Source organism: Pleurodeles waltl, chromosome 4_1, assembly GCF_031143425.1.
Source record: "Pleurodeles waltl isolate 20211129_DDA chromosome 4_1, aPleWal1.hap1.20221129, whole genome shotgun sequence".
NCBI classification, from domain to species: Eukaryota; Metazoa; Chordata; class Amphibia; order Caudata; family Salamandridae; genus Pleurodeles; species Pleurodeles waltl.
In genome coordinates, this window is record NC_090442.1 from 198797898 (window position 1) to 198819036 (window position 21139).

At 44.9% G+C, this 21139-nt stretch overlaps 1 protein-coding gene across 6 annotated transcripts in view; it reads right to left on the minus strand.

The window, feature by feature from the left end:
* Positions 1-236: 236 nt before the first annotated feature.
* The window catches only part of WNK1 (WNK lysine deficient protein kinase 1), a 669373-nt gene continuing 648470 nt past the window's right edge, over positions 237-21139 (minus strand). For all 6 annotated transcript variants that reach the window (XM_069228121.1, XM_069228119.1, XM_069228120.1 and 3 more), the window contains 2 exons: positions 8865-9046; positions 237-3887 (listed from right to left, as the gene is read on the minus strand). In XM_069228121.1, coding sequence (XP_069084222.1) covers positions 3585-3887; positions 8865-9046 — 485 coding nt within the window. In that variant the 3' untranslated portion in view covers positions 237-3584. The remainder of the gene's footprint in view (positions 3888-8864; positions 9047-21139) is intronic.

Consider the following 21139-nt stretch of genomic DNA (forward strand, 5'->3'; position numbering starts at 1 on the left):
CATATACGGCAGCTCCCTGGTTGGCTCTTTCTCACAGCGAGCCTCAATAAGCCCAAAGAGAAGATCATAATATTTCGGACTCACTTTGTTAATGCAACCCCAGTGTGCTCCATTAATGTTAAACTTTACACTAACGGGAGAGTTCAGACGGAAAGTATGATGAAATAATATACAAGGAAAGTGAGAATAAGTACAGGAAATTAAAGGAATATTTACCATAAAAGCACAGCAACAGCTCAACAAAATCTTTTCTGATTTATTAGAATGATCTCATTTCATATTCTACAAAGAAGTTAACAAAATGCAGAAAAAGCATTATGATACAGGAAGCTTGAGGCCAAGATTTAGTGCAAACATAAAATTGACGGCTCTAGAGAACCTTCAGGTACCAAACTATAATTCATGTAATTGTTTTATTAATTTTTTTTTTTTTTACAGTATACAGTGTTAAATAACGTAAAGAAAACATTTTGTAAATTAGAAACCGATTTTTTTCTGGAGAAGGGAGGAAGGATACATGTGTGATAACACAAAATATTTAACAGTTCAGTAGCATCTAACTTTCCGGCGCTCGTTTAGATAACTTTTTCCACAGGAGAGAATTAACTTGAAAATTAAACATTGTGCACAAATTTTTCTTCTTTAAAGGAAACCGATCTCAAATGTATTAACAAAAATAGAACATAAATAACTTTCAGCTGCATTCTGTTCCTTTGCAACAACAAAAACAGCTGTTTTACTGTGCTAGTTTGTCATGCTTCTACAGAAAAGAGCATTATTATTCTTTCAACATTAAGAAATATATTTTGAGAAATCATAGTAAATTGCGTTTCACTGTAGCAAAGCATAAAAGGCATTGAAAACTCTGTCACGACTTTTTACCTTCTATTTTAAGTTTCTAAGGCTGTGAAATTGAATGCCAAGGTGCGTTGCATGTCTTTCTAGAGTTAATTTTTAAGTAACCAAAATGAGGAGCCATCACGATATACCCCTTATACTGCGTTTTACTACACTATAAAGAAAGGAAATACTGATGTCTACAGTACCGTTGTCACTCCCCCAGACTAAATAACCTAAAAGACCAATCTTGCCCCGTGCAGCAGCTTAAAGATATCAATATTTATCCGAACATTCTCAACTGCAGCCAAAATACCAAGAAAATCCAACGACGGTGGAGTCAACTTATGTCTCATTGGCCTTACTGACTCTTGAGCGGTACAGTGGACTACAAATGCCCCAGCAAGAACTCGGCACTGCTATTAGCACTGACTCAGTCACAGCAAAGTACATGGTCTGAAGAACACGCAAAATGCTCTTAACAAAAAAGGGATTACCATGAACTGCTCTACACCTGCACACCTTCCAACTGCCCTGAACACAGAGGTTCCACCATATTACCCTCAACAGCTCCAGCCACAAACTATAATGGCCCCAGCACCCTGGAATAGTTGAAATACACATTACATATTGTCCAGCATTTAGCTGGACTATGTGTAATGTCCAAAACTTGGGTCTCAGTAGGGAGTCACACTGTAGCAGAAAATGCCATATATGACTACCTACTGCACTAATTCTTGCTCACATCACCCATCTACACAGCTGTCCACCTCTACACTATGGCTAACCCTGTGTCTCTCCAGGGACACCTGGCTCACTCTGTACCATGCTATCTCGACTCCATTCCACCTTGGCACCCCATAACACTGACATAGAATTGCCAGAGACCGATCAAAGCTTCAGAGTAATACTGCTTGCAAAAATGTTATATTTACAGGAAATATGTATTTCTAACCTGGAAGAAAACGCTGAAGCAAAACAAAGGAGGTGGCACGTTTTAGATAAGGGTACTGGTTTGAAATCCAAAAACGTATAACAGACCTACAAACCAGGCCATGTAATGCGTAAAATAGATACATATATAAATATATCTATGTGTGTACATTTATTTAAGAATAAATGTATACATATAGTCAAATATATATAGACACACATTAAAAACTTATCAAAACGGAAAGTAGAGAGATCCCAGCAGATTTCCAGAGAAGTGATTTTTCCCCAAAAATTTCCCCATCACCTCTGTGCAACTTCACAGCTTGAAACAAAAGCCCTAATGATTTCCATGTATGTTAAGGCTTCTCCTCCCTCCCCTCGCCCTTTGGCTTTTCAATCTCCATTCACACCATCAGATTAAGGCTCCGGGCAGGATTATCGTTTGCTAGTTGGATTTGCAGGATATGACTGCATCCATACAGACCTTGTTTTCCCTTCTCCAATGCTTCTCTTTGTCACCCAAGTAACCCAGACACAATGCCAATCCTAATCCCCTGGGTTCCCATGCATTCAGTCGAGTATTCATTTATAGTGGAACACTTCCAACACACCTCCTCCTCTCCTACTTAGTCTAGTTACAACCAGTGATCTCATCCAAGGCATACCGAAGGGTAAGAGCATGATTCCTGCCTTCTGAAGCCAACTAGAACAGCTGCAATACAGAGCTAAAAACACAAGTCTTCTCTGCAGAAATGCACGGATCTGCGCCCTGCTTAGATATCTAGATAGACCACTAACTGAACAGGTATACGAACTCAATGACCCAATCACTGGGTGGATAGAAAACAAGGTTTCCTGAAACTTTCGGCCACCCAGTCCACGAACTGCTGGGAAGGTAATGCTAACCGCGGAAGCGATACATTCCAAGGCACTAAAAAGAATCCAGCAAGCGAACTGGGAGAGCAGACAAGTATTCAAGTACATGACTTTTTACAATTTTACATTCACATTTATCTAATACAATGAAAATACACAGGAAAAGGTAATTAAAGTGTCTCCAATAAGTAGAAGGATATAGCTAGCTTTTTTTAAAAACATTTTGTAACCCTCTATAATCCACTTTCTTATAGTTGTAACTACTGTTGTCCAACAACATTTATATGTTACAGTGTTTCTACATCAAAACTGATGGCAATAACATGTCCGCAGGGAACTTTGCATTTTCTTTTTAATTTGTTTACATTTTTTAAACAATTTAAATTGCTCTAATGCAGCAGTCAAAGCTGTTAATTGTTTTTCTTAAAGCACTAGTGACCCGCCTCGTAGGGAGACTGATGAACTGTGATGCCTCCGTCGTGCGATTCTCCCCAACAAGTTGCACTCTATGAATAACTTAAAGAAAAAGAACCCCAGAAAAAAAAATCACCATTCGATGGTATTAGTTAATAAGGTTCTAAGCAGTGATGGAACTGCAATGCTAAAATATGGCAGTTTCATGCTCTAAGCAAATCTGCCATCATTCTCTATGAACAAGAATGACAACACTTAAGCTCGAGGTTCACCGCGTAATTAAGACAGGAGTAGGAGATTTTAAACACACCTGCACTCGCACACAGAACAATTTATCCTGGTTTCTCTTCTACTCGTTTAAGAGAAACAGGATGGGAAGGAGGGCTACTTGATCCCATGAGTGGCTGCACCAGACAACGGATGTTAGTAATTCACCCCAAACATGCGTCATTGGGTTAACTCAGTACCACTCCACTCCCTCCTTTGATCCAAACCACTTGTTCAGCACAAGCATCCACTGGAGACTAAGTGTTCCGCATGTTGGAGCCAGGGGGATTACTGAGAGATTTCTGCATATTGCTGATGCTGAAGTTCTGTAAGGAGGCAGCAACCACTGGTGTAAACTGGCCAAGGGGATGTGGTGTGGGGCCAGAATTTCCAGTCCATGCTGTAGGGAAGCCGTACTGCTGGGGAGGACAACTGCCCTTTGCATAAAGACCTAAAGAGATAGATGATGATGCAGGGATAGCTGCTGGACCCCCTAACGATGGTGGGATTGTGGCGCACAGCTGACCAGGAGCAGAAAACTTCCTTGCCATTCCAGGACCCTAAAGAAAAAAAGATTAAGACCCCCCCCCAAAAATGAATTTGTTAATATAAGTTTAAAATTCACAGTACAATGCACACAAGCTATTTTAATAGCAGTTACAGATCACAGTCTCTACAGGCTTTCTTATGTAAGGAAGCACGAGGCTGCAAAATAATGTTTCTCATCTAAATCATCCATCACCAATGTTGTTAGCACTGTATACTACAGGTGGCAAACTAATTATGATCATATTAAGAAATTTTACATTTTGGGTGTAGGAAGTTGGCTCTGTATGTACTATTTCAAAGTAAGGAATAGTATGCACAGAGTCCAAGGGTTCCCCTTAGAGGTAAGAGTGGCAAAAAGAGATAATACTAATGCTCTATTTTGTGGTAGTGTGGTCGAGCAGTAGGCTTATCAAAGGAGTAGTGTTAAGCATTTGTTGTACATACACACAGGCAATAAATGAGGAACACACACTCAGAGACAAATCCAGCCAATAGGTTTTGTTATAGAAAAATATATTTTCTTAGTTTATTTTAAGAACCACAGGTTCAAATTCTACATGTAATATCTCATTTGAAAGGTATTGCAGGTAAGTACTTTAGGAACTTTGAATAATTACAGTAGCATATATACTTTTTGCATAAAACACAAATAGCTGTTTTAAAAGTGGACAGTGCAATTTTCACAGTTCCTGGGGGAGGTAAAGTATTGTTAGTTTTAACAGGTAAGTAAATCACTTACAGGTTTCAGTTTTGGGTCCAAGGTAGCCCACCGTTGGGGGTTCAGAGCCACCCCAAAGTTATTACACCAGCAGCTCAGGGCCGGTCAGGTGCAAAGGTCAAAGAGGTGCCCAAAACACATAGGCTTCAATGGAGAGAAGGGGGTGCCCCGGTTCCAGTCTGCCAGCAGGTAAGTACCCGCGTCTTCGGAGGGCAGACCAGGGGGGTTTTGTAGGGCACCGGGGGGGGACACGAGTCAGCACAAAAAGTACACCCTCTGCAGCGCGGGGGCGGCCGGGTGCAGTGTGTAAACACGCGTCAGGTTTCCAATAGTTTCCTATGGGAGACCAAGGGGTCTCTTCAGCGATGCAGGCAGGCAAGGGGGGGGCTCCTCGGGGTAGCCACCACCTGGGCAAGGGAGAGGGCCTCTTGGGGGTCACTCCTGCACAGAAGTTCCGATCCTTCAGGTGCTGGGGGCTGCGGGTGCAGGGTCTTTTCCAGCCGTCGGGAAATGGAGTTCAGACAGTCGCGGTCAGGGGGAGCCTCGGGATTCCCTCTGCAGGCGTCGCTGTGGGGGCTCAGGGGGGACAACTTTGGTTACTCACAGTCTCGGAGTCGCCGGAGGGTCCTCCCTGAGGTGTTGGTTCTCCACCAGTCGAGTCGGGGTCGCCGGGTGCAGTGTTGCAAGTCTCACGCTTCTTGCGGGGAGTTGCAGGGGTCTTTAAATCTGCTCCTTGAAACAAAGTTGCAGTTCTTTTGGAGCAGTGCCGCTGTCCTCAGGAGTTTCTTGTCTTTCTTGAAGCAGGGCAGTCCTCAGAGGATTCAGAGGTCGCTGGTCCCTTGGAAAGCGTCGCTGGAGCAGGTTTCTTTGGAAGGCAGGAGACAGGCCGGTAAGTCTGGGGCCAAAGCAGTTGGTGTCTTCTGTTCTTCCTCTGCAGGGGTTTTTCAGCTCAGCAGTCCTCTTCTTCTTGTAGTTTCAGGAATCTCAAGTTTTAGGTTCAGGGAAGCCCTTAAATACTAAATTTAAGGGCGTGTTTAGGTCTGGGGGGTTAGTAGCCAATGGCTACTAGCCCTGAGGGTGGGTACACCCTCTTTGTGCCTCCTCCCAAGGGGAGGGGGTCACATCCCTATTCCTATTGGGGGAATCCTCCTTCTACAAGATGGAGGATTTCTAAAAGTCAGAGTCACCTCAGCTCAGGACACCTTAGGGGCTGTCCTGACTGGCCAGTGACTCCTCCTTGTTTTTCTCATTATCTCTCCTGGACTTGCCGCCAAAAGTGGGGGCTGGGTCCAGGGGGCGGGCATCTCCACTAGCTGGAGTGCCCTGGGGCATTGTAACACGAAGCTTGAGCCTTTGAAGCTCACTGCTAGGTGTTACAGTTCCTGCAGGGGGGAGGTGTGAAGCACCTCCACCCAGAGCAGGCTTTGTTTCTGTCCTCAGAGAGCACAAAGGCTTTCACCGCATGGGGTCAGAAACTCGTCTCTCAGCAGCAGGCTGGCACAGACCAGTCAGTCCTGCACTGAACAATTGGGTAAAATACAGGGGGTATCTCTAAGATGCCTTCTGTGTGCATTTTTTAATAAATCCAACACTGGCATCAGTGTGGGTTTATTATTCTGAGAAGTTTGATACTAAACTTCCTAGTATTCAGTGTAGCCATTATGGAGCTGTGGAGTTCGTTTTTGACAGACTCCCAGACCATATTCTCTTATGGCTACCCTGCACTTACAATGTCTAAGGTTTTGCTTAGACACTGTAGGGGCATAGTGCTCATGCACCTATGCCCTCACCTGTGGTATAGTGCACCCTGCCTTAGGGCCGTAAGGCCTGCTAGAGGGGTGATTTACCTATGCCACAGGCAGTGTGAGGTTGGCATGGCACCCTGAGGGGAGTGCCATGTCGACTTAGTCATTTTCTCCCCACCAGCACACACAAGCTGGCAAGCAGTGTGTCTGTGCTGAGTGAGGGGTCCCTGGGGTGGCATAAGACATGCTGCAGCCCTTAGAGACCTTCCCTGGCATCAGGGCCCTTGGTACCAGGGGTACCAGTTACAAGGGACTTACCTGGGTGCCAGGGTTGTGCCAATTGTGGAGACAATCGTACATTTTAGGTGAAAGAACACTGGTGCTGGGGCCTGGTTAGCAGGGTCCCAGGACACTTCTCAGTCAAGTCAGCATCAGTATCAGGCAAAAAGTGGGGGGTAACTGCAACAGGGAGCCATTTCTTTACATTGGGCAACTATACATTTCTAATAGATCTTTCAAACAAGTTTCGTCTGACATTTAAGATGCACAAATGCAAAGTCAAACCCTGCTGGTTCAGAACTGTGCCACCCCCTTGACAGCACAGCTGAAGTCCTGGGAACATATCACCCACACCCACAATACCTCACCTAATTCCGAATCTATCTTCAGATCAACTTTAAGATCATATTTAATACATAACGATCAACAACTTCAAGCAGGTATCAGACTAACAAATATTAAATACACATACTCAGGAACAAAAGTTGTATAGCTTCTGCCACGTCATGACATATACTTCTAAAATGTGTCTCTCTGTAAAGGGTGGGGGACACCAGCTGAAACAGAAGCTTCCAGTGACCGACGTTTTATTACAGCTACTTATATTTCCTTCAAATACTTGGGACCCTTCTACTCTTCCACCAGACCCTCGCCAACTTTCTAGGCCTCCTGTTCAGAGTATTTCATTTAAAGTTCTAAAGTTAACTTAATTTGCTGTAACAAACTAAGTACGTAAGTACATTCATCAACAAGTGTCATATAGAACTCATCTAGTTTCATTTCTCAAAAGAGATGTAATGCCTGCATGGCAAAAAAATGTACACTCAACCAGATTTAAATGTACATTTTAGCCACCGTCATAAAGTGTTCTCTCTTACTACATTCACCACTCTTACACCATAAGCAGTGGCAAATACCAATTCTGAGAACACAACCTTCCTCACTCAAGACATCTTTCCAACTCACTCAAAACAGGACAGATGTTTATACTTCTGCAGAAAGTCAGTCAAGATCCCGATGACCTCATCAACTTCTGACTCGTCACCCACCTACCAAAGGAGCTGCCATTCAATCAAAGAAACAGTTTATTGAAATGACCTTTTATACAACTAACAAACCAGTTTCAGAACATACTGCAGCATCAAGAAATACACGCTAATAATCACTTGTCTCCTTATCCCACGTGCCCGCTCTACTGATTTTATTAGCACTGACCATCAAACATTCATCAACATTCTTTCATAATGAATCTTTTTCTCACTCTGAACGTCACAGTTTTTTTCATCCTAGATTTCCAATCAACATCAACTGCCAGACACAATACCTTGAGATCCCAGCAGCTACCAGGGAATTGCTTGATCCCATAAGAATCAATCCTCTGCCCTGTGACATAAAAACTGAAACAAGGAACGACTGATTAAGGAATCACCAACACAAAAACGACAACTACATTTACTGGTAAGGCTGCACAAAGAAGATCTCTAGGTATGGATTACCATCAAGCTTCTCAAGATGAGCCTGACCAAGATGGAAAAGCACCAGGTGAGCCCAAATCCACGACCAGCAGTCCAACATGAAATTTGATAGATTTACACCACAACTTCTACTGAACGCTAAATTGTTCGGCTTTACCACTGATTTAACTTAAAAGATCAACAAGAAAGCAAATTGGTACCAACTATCACTCACGCACATTGAGCCGTGCTTTCTGAAAGCAGACACGTAGAAAGCATTGACGAAAACTGCCCTATTCTTCTGGGATCACCATACACACCTAAGCCCAACACACAAAAGATTCTGTCACCCACTTCCATTCATGCCTGATGTAGACAATATAAAATCTCCCTACCCCTCATGATGTACAGCACTCCATTGCTCTCCAGCTAGAGTTGTGTGCGGCAGATGGCAACACATGCAGTGCAGTTTATAAAACAATCTAGCAGATATGATTTCATAACTCCTTTGCACTATATACATCACCAATAAAGCCAACTTTTACATTGCTAATCAAGTAAACATCAATTATTTTGCTACATATCAGAACTCACTAGGATAATTAATGTGATGGTACTGTAATAATGTCAGAATGAAATTCCAACAGACTGCTAAAACCGTGACTTTTTGGTTCCAATTTTATATAATGTTAGCAAAGCAACTTATTATCTGCCTGTTTTTAAAATTGGGAAGCCCCGTTATGATGATATCTCATCTGGTTCAGAACTAAGATGGAATCAAATGAGCCCTACCTCATAGTTAGGTTGGCTCTTGATGCTCTTCTTGCCAGATAGGTTCATTGCATCACGAGCCCAGTTGTCCACCAGCTTATGCAGATCATCTGTGAAGGTACCCTTGCGGCTGGATGTTGTTGTAGGGGCCTGGGTGGCCTGGCTGTTTACGCCACCTCCAACTGCGTTGGTGCTGCTGGTCCCTAAAATTATTACATGAAAAAATTGCAACAAAAAATATGTTTTCATTACATTCCATTTTTAATCCATAGGTACATTTGAAAAAGGCCATCCGTTTACAAATTAAATCTAAAGCATTTTCAGGAAGACGACATGCAAGGTACATAATTTCAACAAAAACAGGCAACTCTTCTCTAACTTCTACCCCTTTTTGATTCAGAATGTTAGTACGGACTATTAATTAGTAATCAGGGCGTGTTTCTTCATAGAAATACAAACTTTAAGCAACCAGACTGACAAACACTATGGCCCTCATTTCAACCCTGGCAGTCGGTGACCGCCAGGAGAAATGTGACGGTAGTACCGCCAACAGGCTGGCGGTACTACACTGCGTATTTTGACATTGGCAAAACCCCAACGGTCATACCGCCGGGACTGGCGGAATACCGCCATGGTGGTCCCGGCGGTCGTAATCTGCCAGGGCAACGCTGCCCTGGGGATTTCTACTCCCCTTACCACCAGCCTTTCCATGGCAATGAACACCGCCATGGAAAGGCTGGCAGTAAGGGGATTCAGGGGGCCCCCAGGCACAGCCCCATTGCGCAATCCACTGCCCGAATTACGGGCAGTGGATTGCGTGACGGGTGCTGCTGCACCCGCCGCACGGCCACATTGCCGCCAGCTCCATTAGGAGCCGGCTGCAATGTTACGGCTGAGCTGGGATATCCAAATGCGGCCTGCAGGTTCCTGGCCGCATAGGTGGCCGACTGGCGGTCCAATATTGGCAGTCGGACTCTCCCAACCGCCAATGTTGTAATGAGGGCCTATGTGTGCAACTCAGCATCAGCTTTGGACATAGCATTCAAAACTGCACTTAAGGTGAGGTGGCAATTCTGAAAGTTTAAATCAGATGTGCTTTTGACAGCCAGAAAAGCTGCCTTTACTCTCCCAGCACGCTCTAAAATGCAGTCTGGTAATATCTCCCTTTCGCTCTTGTAAAAGTAATGGTCACACTTGGATTCACACCCACTCCACCTTGAGGTTGAAGTGTAGGAACCACTGTCGTTCCCACTATTGTGCTTTCTGTTCAATTTTGGATTTCATTTTTTTCCGGTTACAACTTGTTACTTTGGATACAGAAATTGTAAATTACACTTTTTTGGAAAACGTATTTTTTCACTTTAGTTCATGTTTATCTGGGAGACATCTAAACTGCAATTTACTTGACCACTAAAAGGGTAAAAACAATCCAGGGCGAAACAGACTTATCAGTTGGTCTCACTTCACTGATATTCTGTCTGAATGAAAATGTAAAATTTCACTTTTTGCAAATTCCCAGAGCACAATTATCAAAATTATTTTTTAAACTGAAAGCAAGTTTAGCAGAGAAATCATGCTACATCACGCAATATGTCTGCTTCTGTATACAGAGTGTCGGCCAAATTGGATACAGAAAGGTACATTTTACTGTAAACACCACTGCAATTGTGCATTTTTAAAGAAGGAAAAAACAAGAAATATACCTCTACCCAAACTCAAAAATAAAGGAAAATAAATCCTGTTACTTTAAGTACTCAGCACCATTATGCCTTTATGGATAGCAGACTCGGATAACGTCTTTCTAAAGAAGTAACTGTGAAAGAGTTGAATAATGCCCACATGCTATCCATGATCCTGGAGTGAAAGAAGACGATTATGACTTTGTGAATTTAGTGAGACTACTGGTGATGGATAAGAAGGAGTACATTAAAGCTTTCTTCTTCACCCATGCCGGAGTCCTATCAATAAGGCTTATTAAAAGTATGGACCACTCTCCAAATGGCAGCCCTGCAAATGCGTGGAACAGGAATAATCATCATTTGAGGAGCAGTAGATTTTTACCATATATTGGGGTGGCGTAATCGGCAAGGGTTTGTTGATTTTTTATCAGCAAGGTATACTACATGGAAGCCTGCAAAGGCAATACATAGGAAATTAAAGAAAACAGTTTCCTTATTACATTCGAGCTGTAATAATGAAATGATGTAACGGCACAATTGTAATAAGTTATTATTGCTATGTTAATATGGTACATTTGAACAAGTTACGTGCCTTTGAAATTCCCAGGTGTCGGGCTGGATCTGGAAACATTTGCTTGAGAAATACCCCTGCACGTGCCGTTGGGTGACTCCGTTCTGCTCCAAGTGGCGTCGTCTGCGCCAGATGTGACATTGCGGTCACCTATATAGGTGCCACCCAGGCGCAGACGTCAGTTACTTTCTTCATGACTTTCCATGCCAGGAGTGCATTGCAATGAAGCAAACTGACAACTGTGTGTCAAATCTAGGGCCCTGAAAAGGGATCACCCTGACCCTAGCAAATGAGTCTGCAGAGCGAGGAGGCATGGGTGGGTGTAAGGAATCTGCAGCTAGATACAGTCTCTACCAGATAATGCATTACCAAAGGTAAGTAACTTGTTCATATGATAGAGAATTCTAGCTTCAGATTTCTTACTTTTGGATAGATACCCAAGAAATACCTTCTTGTCTATGGGCTGCGGACACATATTCAAAACCAGAAAGTCCTGCAGGATTGAACGGGGAAAATGCCCATCCCTGTGGACCTCACTGTCTAGGCAGTACTGTTTGGCAAACGTGTACAGGGACGCCCACGTTACTGCCTGGCATATATCCAGGGCTGGGAATCTGCAAGCTAATTCAGAGGTCACAGCTTTTCCCCTGGTGGAATGAACCAGTAGGCCCTCAGAAGGCTGCCTTTTAGCCAGAGCGTGGTTAATTTCTGTACTGCCTGACTTTTCATTGTTCCCACATATCCCAAAAGGAGTTGGTCGTCCACCTGGAACTCTTGTGTGATCAAGGTAGAAAAGCAAAGCTCTTTTTGGTCCCAGCCGGTGGAGTCGCTCCTCTTCCTTAGAGAGATGAGGGGGAGCAAAGAAGGTAGGCAGGGTGACAGCCTGTCCCACCTTTAGGAGGACAGAGGCACAGGTGCGAAGCACAACCTTGTCAGGAAACACTGCGAGGCATGGAGGCTTGGATGACAAGGCCTGCAGCTCACTCACCCTCCGGGTAAATGTTATGGCCATGAGAAAGGCTGTTTTGATGGTGAGCAGCCTGAGGAAACAGTTGTGAGTGGCTCAAACGAAGCGCACGAGGTGCGTGAGAATCAGGTTCAGGTCCCACTGAGGCATAATAAAGGGGGAAACATACGTACAAGACATTTTTAGCAACCTTTTCACAATAGGGGACTTGAACAAAGAGGGTTGGTCAGGCACCCTCAGAAAAGCGGATAGCTGCCCCTTAAGAGTGCCCAGTGCAGAGCCCTGCTGGTTAAGAGATAGAATGAAAAGAAGAACATCAGCGAGAGAAGCAGACCTTCTACAGACTTCTCTGTACAATATTTTACAAATCTTTGCCAATGGCAGGTATATACCATTTATGTGGAGGAACAACTGGCTGCTAAAATAAGATTACAGACTTACAGAGGAAGGTCGAAGTGTGTCAACTGTCGTTACTCAACCTCAACAAATGAAGGCACATAATTGACAGGTTCTGATGGAGAAGCCTCCCCTGCTGCTGCAACAGAAGAACCTCCAGAATGGGCAGCCTGATTGGAGGAACGATGCTCATTTTTAGAAGCTCGGGATACTAGGCTCTCTGTGCCCAATCCGAAGCCACAAGGATTATTTGGGCCTGGTTCTTGATCTTCTTGAGAACTCTGGGCAGGAATGATATGGGAGGAAAGGCATAGAGCAGGCCGGAGTTCCACTCGTGCTGAAAAGCCCTGCTGATTGATTGCCGCCTTGGAAACTCCAACATGCAATATTGCTGACATTGTGCGTTCTCTTTGGAGGCAAACAGATCTAACCAAGGATCTCCCCACTGGTGAAAGAGTCCGTGCACTACCTCCAAGTGGAGACCTCCCAGGGGCAGAACCATCAGGTTTATGCCCTGCTGTTCCAGCCATGCTCAGAGATGCAGGGCCTCTTGACAAAGGGTCCATGACCCCAACCACGCTGCTTGTTGCAGTACCACATGGCAGTGGTGTTGTCCATGAACACCTGCATTAACTTCCCCTTGAAAGAAGGAAGAAATGCTTTCAAGGCTAGCCGGATTGCCTAGAGCTCCAGCAGATTGATTATGGAGTCCGGATGCAGCTGGAGGCCAGATTTCTCTGATCTCCACCTCTCTCAGATGCCCCCCGCCCCCACCCCAGAAGTGACACATCTGTCACTACTGCAAGGTCTGGTTGGGGAAGGGAGAGTCAGCCTTGGACTCAATCTTGTTTTGTAGTCCTCCACTGCAGGCCTTTTGCAGTTCCCTCCGAGATCTAGACCATGTCTGATGCTGCACTGGAACTTCAGGACTCACTACAGAGCCAGCATATGCAAACTGGCATGATTTAATAGCATGATGCAGAAGGCCAGGAGGCACAGCAGCCTCAGTCAGTCTCACCGAAACCCAGGATAGACCAATCAATATCATAGCCTGAATATCCTGGAGTCGCTGCTCGAAAGGATAAGCCTGACACTGCACTATGTCCAGAACAGCTTCTATGAAAGAGAGCATCTGAGAGGAAGTCAGGTGTGGCTTTGACACGTTTATAGTGAACCCCAGCAAATGCAGAAGGTTTGCCGTAGTCTGGAGGTGGGCGACAACTGCCTGGTGCAAACTCGCCTTCAACAGCCAGTCGTCGAGGTAGGGAAAGACTGAAACACCTGACCGGCACAGATGAGCTACGACCACTGCCATCGTCTAGGTGAACACCCGAGGGGCACTTGTAGGACCAAATGGTAGCACAGTGAACTGCAAGTACTCATGGCCTACCTTGAACCACAGGTAACGCCTGAGAGCAGGCAGGATGGGAGTCCAGCGCTATCAACCAGTCTTCTAGGTCTAGGTCTAGGGCAGGCAAGACCTGAGCATCTTGAACTTCTTCTTGAGGAAGAGATTGAGAGTTCATAGGTCTAAAATAGGGCGCTTGTTCTTTTTAAGTAGCAGAGAGTAGCAGGAACAACAATCACTGCCTCCTTCTGAAATCATGAAACTTTCTATGGCTCCCTTGGCCAAGAAAGCCATTACTTACTCTCGGAGCAGAGACAAATGAACCTCCGCCAGCCGTTCGAATGATGGTGGTACTGGTGAGGAAAGGCATAGTGCTATAAGGCCACCATCGACAAAAACGCTCTGCTCAGTAAGCCAGTTGTATGCAGGCCACACTGAATGGTGAACTTTGCTGCCTTTTACGAGATCTGTGGCAGCACTGAGCAACCGTATCCCATAAGGTGTGCGAGAAACTGCCCAATAAGCAACAGGTATTCACCAACCTCAATGCCAGGCCAGCAGAAGAAACGATCTTCCCAAGCTGATCCAGGATTCCCTGCACGGGGAGCAGAAAGGAACACGCCATGTGAAGTTGAGGCTTGGACTTTCAAGCTCTCAGGGGAGGGGTGCTGGCTGATGAAACTAGGGTTGCCCGGTGCAGGACGATGGCGGCATGCAATCATCCTATTTCCAGGAGGCCCTGTGCTGGGCTGGGACCAAGTTCCCAGCAGGACATCCATAAGTGCTTCATTAAAGGGCAGAAGGGTTTCGGAAGAGGAAGTCCCAGGTTGAAGCACTTCAGTCAAGATGTGCGTCTTGACAGCCACAGAAGGCAGGTCAAGGACCTCCGCTGCACTACGTATCACTATTGCATAAGAAGCTCCCTCCTCCACAGGGACAGATGGCGGAGAGAGCAAGCAGTATCTGGGGAGGTGCCCAGTCCACTGGTCTCTCTTAGTTCCTCAAACAAGTCCATAGATCTCTGCATATGGTGTTCTAAAGGGTCCAGTGACCCCCTCCCACCCTTCTTCCATGCCTGGCTGCTGAAAATAAGACTCCGGCAACAACCTGCACCTGTGGACCCCGTTCGGATCATCTGGAATCAGAATGGGACTGGCGCCGCCGGGAGCATCAGGGTCATGGCGGGTGCCAGAAAAAGACAGGTGGGTATGACCGGCGACTGTCTGAATCCAGGATTAGATCTGTGAGACCCCATCAGAGCTGAGGCCAAAGCTGCTGACGCAGAACCTGATGGGGCCCCCTCCAACCCCACGGGGTCCGAAGGTGCTCTGGATGGGTCGGCCCACTCAAATACGTGGCACATGACCTTGTAAAAGTCCCTGACTTGAGTGGGGGTCGCTTTGGTTCCCAGAAATGGAGGGAGATGTGGATTCAGACCTGGCATTGAGTCAGTGGAACGGTGCCTGGAACGCGATGTTCCAACCTTGTCACATCGGCTGAGGGATAAGGCGAAGTTGAAGTCCTCCTTCTTGTGCCTCTTTCCAAAGTGTCCCAAGGACATTCAATGGGAAGAAGAGACTTGGGGCTCCTGAAGCGGTCACGCAACCTTCTCCCCTCGATCGATTAGGAGTCGCGCTGGATGACGTTGACTGCTGGGCAGCAAGCAGCTTTAGCCTTCAGCGCCATGGCCCGCAAGTCTGAGCATAACTTGGAGTTGGGGGTCGCTCTCGAGACACTATAGGCAGACTAGGTGAGGGTCTGTAACTGACATGGCACGGTGACAGGTGCCACAAGGCTTAAACCCTACCTTCCTAGATGTCATCATGACACACTCACAAAAAATCTTCTACAAACATTGAAAAAAAGCCTGTCAAAAAGTGACAGAAGGGTAGCTCTCTCTAGATCTGCGCTAACTGGCGCAGAAAGAAATTCACCAACGTCTGTGCACCTGGGTGGCACCTATATCAAGCACCAAAGGCATGCAGAACTGAGCGAAGCCACCAAACAGCACGCAGGGGTATTGCTGAAGCAAAAGTTTCCAGATATAGCCTGACACCTGGGAAATTCAAAGCTATGGAATCTGCTGCTGCAAGTCTCTATCAGATATAATGCTTACAAAGAGCACTGCAACCAAAGCATTTGCAATGCAAAGGGCCTCGCGTTTGCTCAAGTTAGAGCTATTGGCGTTGTAAATTCTTAACTGGACTTTTCTTGCCACAAAAATTAAATGCCAAAGTAAAATTGTTGACATAAGCGAGCTGATCCAAAGCGCCACTGCCGCCATGAGTATGAGCGCGAAGGAGTCAAAAGGAAAAAGGTTTACTGGCAGTCAAACGTATTGGCAAACATGCAATTATCCATGTAAAAGTGTTGGTGTCCAAGGCGGTAAAAACCCGCCCCAAGGAGGGACAAACGTGAATCATTTACCAGTGACAACAAAGGATTTTTTTAAAGGTAAGCCCATGAACAGGTGAAAGTGATGGGCGTGGTTAAAAGTCCACAATACTTACAAGTCAAAGTGCTTGCGCGATTGACCTGAAGGGTGTCCTGGTGCTAAGGCAAAAAGGACTTAACAGTCTGCCGTGGACAATTTACCATGTGAAAAACTATGCTAAATGCTTATTAAGAGCACTGTAACTTAAAAAGGTACCCTGGTGCTAAAGCAAAAAAGGCTTATGGTTAGCGGTGGACAATTTACCATGTGAAAAGCCAGGTCTTTAAGGTTTTTCGAAAAGGCAATAGCTGTTGCAAAATCCAGAAGAGAGGAAGCAAAGAATTCCAAAGCTGGACTGCTTTAACTGAAAAGGCCTTGGCCTCCAATCTTCCACAACATAATCTCAGTGACATATCTTACGTCTTTAAAATTGGGTTATGTAAGCTTCAGATTTTCCAACAATTGCTGGCATATAATGTTAAAATACATTATACAACAAGCAGGGTGTTTGACAGGTGCCTGAGGGGCAGTGCTGAGGGGGGAGGAATGTGCACTGGTAGAAGTATTTAGTAAAAGAAAATATATTTCCTCGAGCTTTCAAAACAGAGAGTGATAGCGTGTGTGCGTTTTTGTCCGCATGCATGTAAATATTCCGGGTAAAATCCAACACCACCTCCCCAAACCCGACTGAAAGCACCGTTACCCAAGTATTTGTCAGAAAATATATTTATTAGGGCTGTGTTACACCCCTCACCCCTTTCTCGAAGAAGCTAAGTCCCTGTAGAACTTATGAACAAATAAGCATCAGAAAATCGTAGCTTCCGAGGTGGAGAATGATGGTGAAACTTTCTTTGCAGACAAGGAGGGGCCCCGGCCACAAACACAATGTACAAGGTAAGGAGATTAAAACCTGGCTCATTTGGGTACCAGTGTAAGGTACTCAGCCGATGCAGAAGACACCCGAGGCCAATGTAAGGCCAGTCTTGAGGCAGAGTCTTAAGTTAATTGAAGCCGTTTTAACAGTCCAGAAAAATATCCAAGTAAGAAATTACAATAACCCAGGAACCTAAGAATCGTCTACTGAATCATTAATGGTTGGACTTGCAATGGGAGTAAAGAAAGAATTCTGCGCGTCAGACGCCTAAAATAAGAATAACTAGTGGTAGACATATTGTTAACTTGAGTAGTCAACAACCAATTTATCAAAATGAAAACCCACGTTATGCACTGCAACTGGGGAAGCTGGTACAGCTCTGAAAAAGACGCGCCAAAATCCGTATTATAGTCCTATTGCCTCCAGCCAGAGCCAGGAGTCAAGGTGAAAGACAGTTTACAGAGCTTCATTCCAGCAGCAATTCAAACAATGAAAAGTGGAACAGACTTTTTTCTTCTAAGTGTTTCTGTCAAACAAACCGTGATTAGGAGGAAGGAGACATTTACAGCAATAGGTTTAGTATTGGCACACTCTAGGTAATTACAGGAAATATAGAATTTGTATGGTTTTACACACTCTGAGCTACACAGTTTTAAATGCAGCTTACATTAAACTGATTTGAATATATTTTTTGTTTTGTAACATTATGTAATATTTATTGGTGTGTATAATTTCACATGCTATCCTTCATATCTGCAATCATAATGCTATTTCATATGAAACAGCAAGATACCAAGACATTATGTAGTTTGTGGGAAGGTTGTGGGTGTGACCATGTATAATAAGGGATAAAATACCCCCTGTTGCGGGAGAGGGGGAAAAGCATAAGCAAATATCCCTGACCAGTTGATCCATAGAGCATTGCCCCTGGATCGACGGTGTGGGTTACTGGATGTGAAATGTTGGCATTCTGCGTTGTGGTTGGTGGCAAACAGATCTATGTCTGGTGTTCCCCACTGGCGAAAGTATTTGTGAAGCACTTGGGGGTGAATTTCCCACTCGTGTGTTTGTTGTTGATCTCAGCTGAGGCCGTCTGCTAATTGATTGTGAATTCCTGGAATATATTGAGCTACCAGGTGTATGTTGTTGTGAATTGCCCAATGCCAAATATTTTGTGCTAGAAGGCAAAGTTGTGATGAGTGGGTGCCTCCTTGTTTAAGTAGTACATTGTCATATTGTCTGTTCTGACAAGAATGTGTTTGTGAACAAGAAGAGGTTGAAAAGCTCTTAGTGCTAAGGATACTGCTAGCAGTTCTAAGTGATTTATGTGAAGCTGTTTTTGTTTGTTGCCCCATTGTCCCTGAATGTTGTGATTGTTGAGATGTGCCGCCCATCCAATCATTGATGCATCTGTTGCAAGAATGGCATGAGGAACAGGGTCTTGAAATGGCCACCCTTTGTTTAAATTTGTGGGATTCCACCACTGAAGCGATATGTATGTTTGGCGGTCTATCAACACTAGATCTTGAAGTTGACCATGTGCTTGTGACCATTGTTTTGCAAGGCACTGTTGTAAGGGCTGCATGTTTAATCTTGCGTTTGGGACAATGGCGATGCATGATGCCATCATGCCCAACAGTCTCATGACAAACTTGACAGTGTACTGTTGGTTTGACTGGATTTTTGGCAATATGCTGTGGAACGATTGCACCTTTGTGGACTTGGGCTTGCAAGTGCTCTTTGGGTGTTTAATGTGGCTCCTAAATACTGCTGAATTTGTGCTGGTTGTAGGTGCGATATTTGGTAATTTATTGAGAATCCTAGTGTGTGTAGGGTGTTTATTACATAACGTGTATGATGTTGGCACTGTTTTTGAGTGCTGGCTTTTATTAGCCAGTCGTCGAGATATGGAAAGACATGTACATGTTGTCTCCTTATGTATGCTGCAACGACGGCAAGGCATTTTGTAAATACTCTGGGAGCTGTTGTTGTCCCGAAAGGTAACACTTTGAACTGGTAATGTTTTTCTTGTATTACAAATCTGATATATTTTCTGTGAGCTGGATGGATGGGAATGTGAAAATACGCATCTTTTAGATCCAGTTTTGCCATAAAATCTTGCTGTTGTAGCAGTGGGACTACATCCTGTAGTGTTACCATGTGAAAGTGTTCTGATCGGATGTAGAGATTGAGACTCCTGAGATGTAATATTGGTCTTAATGTTTTGTCCTTTTTGGGAATGAGGAAATACAGGGCGTAAACCCCTGTTCCTTTCTGATGATGTGGCACAACTTCTATGGCTTGTTTGAGTAATAGTGCCTGTACTTCTGTTTGCAACATTGAAATGTGTTGAGATGGAAGTTTGTGCGTTTTTGGGGGAATGACTGGAGGAGTTTGTGTGAACTGTATGCAGTAACCATGTTGGATAATGGATAACACCCACTTGTCCGTTGTGATGGGTAACCAGTGGGTGTGGAACTTTTGCAGTCTTCCTCCCACAGGGGAAGTGTGGCGAGGGAAGATGGTGGTAAAGTCACTGTTTGGTATGAGTGGGTTGCTTTGAGGAATGGTATTTTCCTCTATATCTGGGAAATTGTCCTCTGTAGGTTCCCCGAAACCCCCTTCTCTGGTATTGTGTCTGGTAAGAGGGTTTGGCTTGTGAGGTAGATGGCTCAGATGGTTGGGGTCTAAAACCTCCCCTATATTGAGGCTTTCGAAATGAGCCTCTGTATTGGGATGAATAAAGCGCCCCCATAGCTTTGGCAGTGTCGGCATCTTTTTTTCATTTTGTCAATGGCTGTATCAACTTGTGTGCCGAATAGTTGTTGATTGTTAAAAGGCATGTTGAGGACAGCCTGCTGGATTTCAGGTTTAAATCCTGATGACCTAAGCCATGCGTGTCGCCTAATGGTGACAGCCATATTGATAGTTCTTGCGGCTGTATCTGCGGAGTCTAACGCTGACCTTATCTGGTTGTTTGTGATTCCTTGTCCCTCTTCTACTATCTGCTGGGCTCTCTTCTGTTGGTCCTTGGAGAGATGCTGAATAATGTCTCATCTCATCCCAGTGAGCCCTGTCATATCTGGCCATTAGGGCCTGCAAGTTGGCTATACGCCATTGATTAGCTGCCTGTGATGCCACCCTTTTACCTGCAGCATCGAATTTCTTACTTTCCTTACCTGGAGGGGGTGCGTCCCCAGAGGACTGGGAGTTAGCCCTTTTCCTTGCTGCGCTGACCACTACGGAATCTGGGGGTAGCTGTTGCGTAATAAAAATTGGGTCTGAGGGTGGTGGCTTATATTTGTTTTCTACCCTTGGAGTTAAAGCTCTTGCCTTAACTGGTTCATGGAAGATTTGCTGTGCATGTTTTAACATGCCAGGAAGCATGGGTAGACTCTGGTAGGTGGTGTGAGTTGAGGACAATGTGTTAAATAAGAAGTAATCCTCAAGAGGTTCTGTGTGCATGGCCACGTTGTGAAATGCCGCTGCCCTGGCTAGAACCTGTGTATATGAGGTGCTATCCTCAGGGGGTGATGGCTTTGATGGACAGCACTCTGGACTATTATCTGAAACTGGATCATCATAGAGTTCCCATGGATCAGTGTCATCTTGTTGTGATTGTACAGTGTGTGATGGAGACTGTGCAGTGGGGGTAGCAGGCGGGGAGACAGTTAGGTGAGGAGAATGAGGAGGAGACTGGTGAGGTGAAAACTGAGGAGGCAGAGATTTTTCTCTTGGTTTTGGCACTTTAGCCGGTGGCTGATCAGTGTCCAAACGTCTATGGAAGGCCAGTTTCCTCTTTGTTCTTAGAGGAGGTGCAGTGAGGATTTTGCCATTGTCTTTATGGATTTGTATTCCGGCCTGTTTCTCATCAAAATCCTCCATTTGTGTCAGTTCCTCAGCACATTTATGGCTTTTTTTAAATTGCTTTGAAAGTCTATGATCCTCAGTGTATGTATGCTTTTTCGGCTCCAAAGACGGCTTTTTCGGCATCGAAGGGCCTGAAGTACTTGTTGGCCTCTGCTCC